Source organism: Aspergillus pseudonomiae (genome assembly GCF_009193645.1).
Source record: "Aspergillus pseudonomiae strain CBS 119388 unplaced genomic scaffold BDV37scaffold_240, whole genome shotgun sequence".
In the NCBI taxonomy this organism is placed as follows: Eukaryota; Fungi; Ascomycota; class Eurotiomycetes; order Eurotiales; family Aspergillaceae; genus Aspergillus; species Aspergillus pseudonomiae.
Window position 1 is genome coordinate 1130 of NW_022476232.1, and position 7513 is coordinate 8642.

The 7513-nt window shown below is 43.2% G+C and overlaps 2 protein-coding genes across 2 annotated transcripts; one reads left to right on the plus strand and one right to left on the minus strand.

The window, feature by feature from the left end:
• Positions 1 to 536: 536 nt before the first annotated feature.
• On the plus strand, positions 537 to 2557 carry BDV37DRAFT_267268 (putative serine/threonine protein kinase). Its single transcript, XM_032084014.1, has 4 exons — positions 537 to 1267; positions 1322 to 1611; positions 1661 to 1872; positions 1928 to 2557. The coding sequence occupies exons 1-4, from the start codon at positions 1173 to 1175 to the stop codon at positions 2258 to 2260; spliced, it is 930 nt and encodes a 309-aa protein (XP_031934146.1). The 5' UTR covers positions 537 to 1172; the 3' UTR covers positions 2261 to 2557.
• A 2680-nt stretch (positions 2558 to 5237) lies between these two features.
• BDV37DRAFT_293248 (uncharacterized protein) lies at positions 5238 to 6138 on the minus strand (the record flags this gene model as incomplete). Its single annotated transcript, XM_032089368.1, has 2 exons — positions 5238 to 5592; positions 5642 to 6138. The coding sequence occupies 2 exons, from the start codon at positions 6136 to 6138 to the stop codon at positions 5238 to 5240; spliced, it is 852 nt and encodes a 283-aa protein (XP_031934147.1).
• Positions 6139 to 7513: the final 1375 nt, after the last annotated feature.

Here is a 7513-nt window from a genome sequence, read left to right on the forward strand (position 1 = left end):
TTTGCGATACGAAGTCTGATGTTCTTGGAAGCATATGATCTGACTGCCCGCCGTGATTCACCAAGCCCACCGTGGTGTTCCTCGACACGACCTCAAGTCCAGTATTTCATCATCTATGCTGCGGTCCAATAATTTTGGGAGCCAATGAGTCTTGTGTTTGGGGTTATCTGATTGGAAGTCTGTCACTTTAATTTCATATACAATGATTGATGGGCTTCATGTATTGGTGGCGCCCCATTTATGAGGCACTAGCATTCACAGGGTTGCCGCAGGATAGGTTATTGGACCGCTGCGGTCTCCATAGTGGATCACAGGCTAGGGAGAAATTTCATTAGGCCTGAGGCTGACTTCGCTACCATTAAGCCGATTCGTGAAAGAGCTGAGCGGCCACGGAGTTCAGCCGACGCATTGGAGACAAGACTTGTAAATTTAGTAATAATAACAAGCCAGCGATCTTATGGGTCTACTAACCCGTTGCATAAATATTTATAAGTTCTCCCAAGACCTAATTGTATGAAAAATTCATAATTCTCAACGTTACACCAACACTCTATTTTCACAAAGACAATTGATTGGCTAAAGCCTACCCACCACTGGAATACCTGCTAAGTCAGAAAGTTGTTTTTAGAGCAGTTGAACTAATCGAAGGTCGCTAGGTTACTCTATTTGCCAGCGCGAATGGACCCATACAACATTTTCGCAATTTTAAACCACTACAGAAAGGTGTCTTTCGCCCTTGCATCATCTCCTCATTCTATTCGTCTGCTAAAGGACATTTACACTTTTCGCTTTAAATTCATGTAGACTGATTGGCTAGTTGGGTTTTATCAGTCTAACATCACCTTCGCAATCAAAAATTCCGCACATCATGCGTGATACTGTCTTTTGTGTTTTAATTTTGTTCAAAGTTGTTTAAAACGGTGCTGTGGTAATTTATTTTGAGGGCTCGGAATTAATTTGCGCAAAAGGATGATAGTTACCTCCACAATCTGCGTTATCTTGGACTGGTAAGCAGAGGAGTTCGTTAAAGAGGTTGTCCTCCTTTCCTCGGCGAGTTGTAAATCCGATCCCGACCACTCGTGACGCTTATATTTCGCGCCCTTCCCTTCAAGGCGCGATTGGAAGTTTTCTTGTGCATTAATGGTTAAAGTATCATTTTCCGATGTCAGAACATGACTTCTTCCCTCAGATTAGGCCAGTGCCTTCGCGGTCAGAATGGAATATACACTGTCGGCAAACAATTGCAGGAAACGGTTTGGGTGGCAAGGTATGAAGCTACTGCAAATTTCATGGAAGCTCCGCTTATAACAGTTCCGTATAGCAAATCTGGAAGCAATCAACCAGTGATTGTGAAAAGTGTCGATCATTTTCGCCTTCAGAATGAGCGTGATATTCTTAACTGCTTTCAATCCCGCACCCCCTTCATACGCCCCTTAGTCGACGAGATTATTGAGCCATCAAATCCACCCGCTATAGTCTTGAAATATTTAGACGATCACCTTCTCAACGCCTCAGTCTCTAAACGACTTACAAGTCAGGAAATTAGATATGTTGCAAGAAGGATTTTGGAAGCCCTGAAGGTTCTACATGAAAATAATTTTGTCCATACAGGTACGTGCAATTAATCTAAATAAAGTACATTCGCTTATACTTCTTGAAGACATCAAGCCCGACAACGTTCTGGTAAACTATGGCCAAGGGAATGTACGGTTTACAGATGTCCAACTTGCAGACTGTGGAAATACAGTTCCTGCGGATTCAGCGTATGCCAAAGATAGTGACTTGATTGGAGCACCTATATGGAGAAGTCCTGAAGCACAGCTCCGAATTGGCTGGGGCACGCCAACGGACATATGGTCTTTTGGCGCATTGGTACGTCTTTGTATTAATTTCTCGATGATGCTGAGCTATTCTGACCTTGCTCCAGCTTATAACCTTACTCTATGGAGACAATTTCTTCATTTTTAAACCAGATGTTCCCGCAGATCATGATGATTATGAGTTAAAGATTCTTCAGAGACAGTGTGAGTTCTTTGGGCCATTCCCTTTGACATACCGCGAAATCTGCCCTCAGGAAACATTGAATATTTTGGCATATATTATGAAAAGCATTCCTCCCGAAAAGAAAAAGCCATTTACAAGGATTTCGGAAAAGGAGATCTCTAGAGAGGACAAGGAATTCATTCTCAAAATTATGAAACTTGACCCAAGGGACAGACCGTCAGCAGCAGATCTTTTGCAGGACAAGTGGCTTTGTTAGAGGCCCATCCTAACAGCACGAACCTGATAAAGGACTCAGCTTGGTGCTGGTCCTATCAAGGGCGATAAAACACCTAGTCACATTTCTTCACACTTCTATAACCCCTGAATTCCTGTTCAACAATTCCTTTTTTACCTACGGTATATGTATATTGGATTAATCTATCAGTATTGCATACAATGAACAGAGTTTTAAACTTACTTTTTGGTTACATACTGTTGCTGGCGACACTTCTGCCCTTCATAAAGCTCTACAACAATTAGGCTGCGGCATAGAGGGTTGAGGGTAGCATTTTCCGGATTAAATATACCTAATTTGGTAATTTTATGCCTGAGTTTCTAGGATAACAATCAGGCTCCCAGGCAAGACCCTCAGGCCACAATAGAGGGTCGAAATCGAGGTTCCTGCCACAGTCAGCACCACATTCTGAATTGAAGCTGTGTGCTAGACATTCTGGAGCCTTCAGCCACGAAGCCAAGCCAACTGATCCAATTGGCTGGGCCAAGGAACCATGCCACTCTATCTCACAAGAAGGCGCAACAACAGACGCTCAAACGTCATAGGTCTTTTTAGAACGTTCGAAGAGAATAGAGTGTAGATGTCAAAAAGAATGAAGGAAAATGGCCATCACTCACAAGAGTGGTCTATCAACGTTTCAGAGGGGACATAATCGCGATGTAATTACATGTGCCAGTGAAATGAAACCTCCAGACATCGGAGGATTGTTCTCTCTTCTGCCAAACATTTGCTAGACTTGGGCATAACTCTCCATAACTAATACTAACTGGTAAATTGGACATTTCCTAGCTCAGGAAACTCGTTCATAAAGCTCATCATGCTAAATTTGTATTCCACGTTCAAAAGGTGTCCACCTGAATATTAAAACCAAATTACATCCTAAAGCCGTATATATCTATTTCATTGCCAATTTGATAGGTTCTGTTCTGAGAATCCATAGACATCTCTTTGAGAAAGATAGATATTCGCTAATTACGGACCTTCTTGAGCCTCCTTTGACAAGAACAATCGGAATTTCATGATGCAAGGAGCTGATTTTCTTCATGAACAATTTTATACACATCAAAGTAGGTGAACTTCCGGAAATTGAAGGCAGATTTAATTTATGTTGCAGATTTAAACAAGAAGTTACTAGGAAGCTCCCTGAATACATGGTGTCAGTCTAAGCGTTTGAAGATTGTTCAATTCTTCACCCTACTTAGAAGGCCGACCGATACGCAAAGGCGCTCCACACATCAAGCTATGAATAATGGAAAAACAAGGGTTGTGAGCAGGCAACCTCCTTCAAGACTTAGGCCTCGGGAAAAAGCATGTCGGGACGGTTTCTCCTTGATCCTTGGCTACCAGATATGTGACGTGGTGCAGTCCGCCAATAGTGTACTGAAGACAGTGCTAACCGATACATTAGGTGGTGAAATGGTCGCGCGATTATTTTAGGATCAGTGAATTGGCAGACCAGCGAACCCGTTTTCGAAAAGTGTGCCGTCAGCATTCTGTAAATGGCGCCCATTGCAACGACTCTGCACGATATTATAGCTCACTAACCCACGAGGGATCGGTACTTTGCGACGAAAAGTTGTCCAGTGCCCCTCTTGCAGAAAATCTATATTTTATCAAGGATAAAGGAGTGAGAAATCTGCAGCCTACGCCAATAGCCGGGGGAAAGCCTTGGGACCAGCTGTCTCAAACACGATCCGCACTCCTTGGGACATGGTCGCTTCAACTGGGAGAAACGGTTGAAGTGAATCTGGGTCAGGAAGGAAGAGGGCATACGAAAGTATCTGATATCCGTCACCTGGATAATAGACGCTTTGGTGTAGTCTATACATGGCTATACACTCGGAAGGATATCATTTCGGAGTTCCTACTAGATGGCAAGCTTCCCAGGGAAAAGCAACATCACATCAATCAGAGCTGGCCCCATGACACTCAGTACAGATATATGGTTACTAGGTTAGTACCAATCGGTCCATCACCCTCTGGGACACGGCCATTAGACCAGTTGCGAAACACATGCTCAATGAGACATGTCAGAAATTTGTGTACCGCACCACATCATGTGAGAAGGATAAGACCTATTCACGACAGGTTAATAAAATGGATGAAAAAGATGTGTTACAGACCCTTGTCTAGCACACCTTATCGAAGGCGGACACACAAGGCGGAATATCATAGGATGACGATAGCCGATTACGGGATGGCTAGCACCCGAAGGATTATTCTTTTATGTTATTAACCAATTGGTGTTAAGAGGGCTGATACCAGCTAGATTTTAAGTCACGTGCAGCGTAGCAGTGACACAGCCAAGCGTATCAACGACACGAGGCCGTAGTACTGTAGTACTGAGGAGTTGTGCGCCGCATGCGCCCAGTAACAGTGGTCCACGTTGCGGTAGACGGGTCGCAGTCAAGTATACCTTGGTAAAAGCTCCAAATGAATAAGGGGACACATTTAGTAGCACTTCAATACCGTTGGGAGACAGCGAAGATAGCAAAACCAGGTAGGTGCCACATCATCTTCTATCACATACCAAGAAACCCAATGCTCGATTTTGCAGAGGTAGGATTGAATAGAAGCGACCAGCAAACCAACTCGTGTTATAAAAAAAGAGAAATCACTTATGCGAGCTGGGTATGGCCTGCAATACCCGATAGTACATTTAGATTCGAGTTAGCATTACATATAAGCTACGTCGGATTTCAACCGAGGTGTGAGAGGTATTGCTCCGAACTTCTTTAATCAGTTCACCTTTAACCTATCTTTCGGTTCTAGTAATATTACAGTAGATAGCTTTTGTCTACGTTATTGGTTGCTGATATTGCTTACAGATGTCTCTAAATACACAGTTTATACAGTACATCATCCTATCTTGGCAATAAATGTCACGCTCTTCGGACATTTACCATTCCCATCGCACAATAAATATATTTTGTAATCATAATATCACTTTATCTTAAGCTCAAAGGGGTGAAACCATAGCTTCTTCACCATTATTTGCCTTTCTGTCAAGAGTTCTGAAGGCCAAATGCCAATGTATATACCATGGTCCAAAAATTCGCGACTTGCCCTGTTTAAAGACCCATCCTTCAGAAATACCTTCAGCAGTCCTAGTAAGATTCTTGATTTCTTCGTGCGTTCGTGTGCGAAGCATTGACACAAAACCATCAATGCCCAGGGCCACCCAGATCACAAACATAAGGCACATTTGCAAGAGAGATCCTTGGAGTAGTGCGTGCACGAAGGGTAGTGGAGAAATAGTAGTCACACACCAGAACAAGAACGTGGTGAGATCTCTTTGGAGGAACTCAAAAATTCTATAGCAACGTTAGTCCGGGTTTCTGGATGTCTTGTTGCAAGACATACATATATGCATCTGTAAACTGCATCGCACTGTGCAAAACCTTTTTGGCGGAAGCATCATTGAAATGATGAAACGAAATGTTAAATATCCGGCACTCCTTGCCAGATGTAACTTTTCCCAGCTCTGCCGCATCGACAGAGTCCTGGATAAAGGAAATATTTTTCTGCTCTTTCTTAATAGCCTTCCATTCCTCCACACGGGGCTTGATATCAGCCAAGATGAATTGCACCGAATGACTGTATTCGGTTCCAAGAGCTTTCTCAATGGCCGGGATAGGACCCCCCGCTCCGGCACAGGAGTCGACAAAAGTATATAAAGAAGCGTCCGGGAGGTTCTCAAGGATGATATTTGCAGCAGCCTCGGCGGCAGTGTGTCTCACGGCAGGAATGCGGAAATTCCAGAGTGCAGTCAAATAGGTTTGAATGAATTTTACCACAAATTCAGGGCACCAGGACTGATCTTCTATCTCAAACAGATGGAAGCGAGGAAAAAGAGCCATGTTGAGTAATGGTACTGTAGGGTCGAGTCTGCTTAGATGTCCTTGAACTTCTCACTTGCTTTATAAATATGTATTCTAGTATTGATATACTGCACAAACTCAAGCATATATTACAGTTTACAATGTACAGTTGCAAGTCAGTTGTCTGAACTGCCTTGACATCATGTTACAAAGCTACTCTTTACTGTGTGCGAGAATTGTTCGACAGATACAGTGCCTTCCCTACCAAAATTCTTTTGGTTCTAAAATTCCAGAAGTGGGGACACTTTGCCATACGGTTAGAGAGGATGTTGATAGGTGGAGAAGACTTGCAAGGCACTGTAGTATTTTTCGCAAATTGTTTATATGATGAACGGTTTGCGGAAAGAGTGTGCGTGCAGATTAGCATTTGTTCGCATACGCTACTCTTGGTGGACCTAACTAGGCATTGCCTTCAGGCGGCATTGTGCGGCGGGCCCATCCGACTAACAGTCGATGTGATTGGCTATGTGACGATCATACTGTGCTTTGTCAATATCACACAGTAGAAGAATCACCCAACGAGAGTATCATGAGCACGCAGATCTTGTGCATTTGAACAGACAAGTTAATGTCTGAGAGAGCAATCAAATTTTAGAAGAGACAGACTCAGAGGATCACTAAGGAAAAAAGAATAGAGATGGAAAGAATAAACATCAATCTTACTGGAAGACTACGTTATTACCCGTTGCACAAAGTACTCAAAGCAGTGTCTTCACAGACAGTGTCTATTGACGTTTTTGACACTGTAAAATACGTTCAACGGCATCCTCTAGTCCTATGCCTTGTCCAATGTCTTGTTCAACGATAATGGTGGTGATGTCTGATCATAAAGGGCAGTCCTGATACTTTCTTTTTTCTGGATTGATTTAAGATCGTGAACCCTCGAATATGTTTGAGCAGTGGACCATTGAGCGGCGGCATTGCAAGGTCTCATGCAGTCGAAGTTGTTTGAACTTCACACCGCACCGAAAGAAAAAAAAGTACGAAATTGCCAAGCATAACGGGAATGAAAAGACCAACCACAGTCCGTAGCACGAAAGGTTTAGCAACCGGAAAAGGCCGACCGCTTGTGGTGAGGTGTTCAACAGGGCATTAGTTTTCTCCTCTTTGATTGTCTCCTGTGTTTTTTCCTTCCCCACTTTTTCAGCTACCCAATCAATTCCCCTGTAATATTCAGCCCTTTCCAAATACGTCTTCCCTGCGGTATCCCGAAGGGAAGTATTTGCTCCTCTTTGGACCAGGGTTTGGAATACACCTTTTTGACAACCCCAGATGGCGTGCCATAAAGCTGTATTCCCAAAAATATCGGTTTTATCAATATTTGCGCCTCTATCAAGGAGGATATTAACGATAT

Coding starts and splice junctions, on each gene's coding strand:
- BDV37DRAFT_267268 (XM_032084014.1), top strand. CDS start 1,173: ATGACTTCTTCCCTCAGATTAGGCCAGTGCCTTCGCGGTCAGAATGGA. Junction 1,268..1,321: donor GAAACGGTTTGGGTGGCAAG/GTATGAAGCTAC, acceptor AGTTCCGTATAG/CAAATCTGGAAGCAATCAAC. Junction 1,612..1,660: donor AAATAATTTTGTCCATACAG/GTACGTGCAATT, acceptor TACTTCTTGAAG/ACATCAAGCCCGACAACGTT.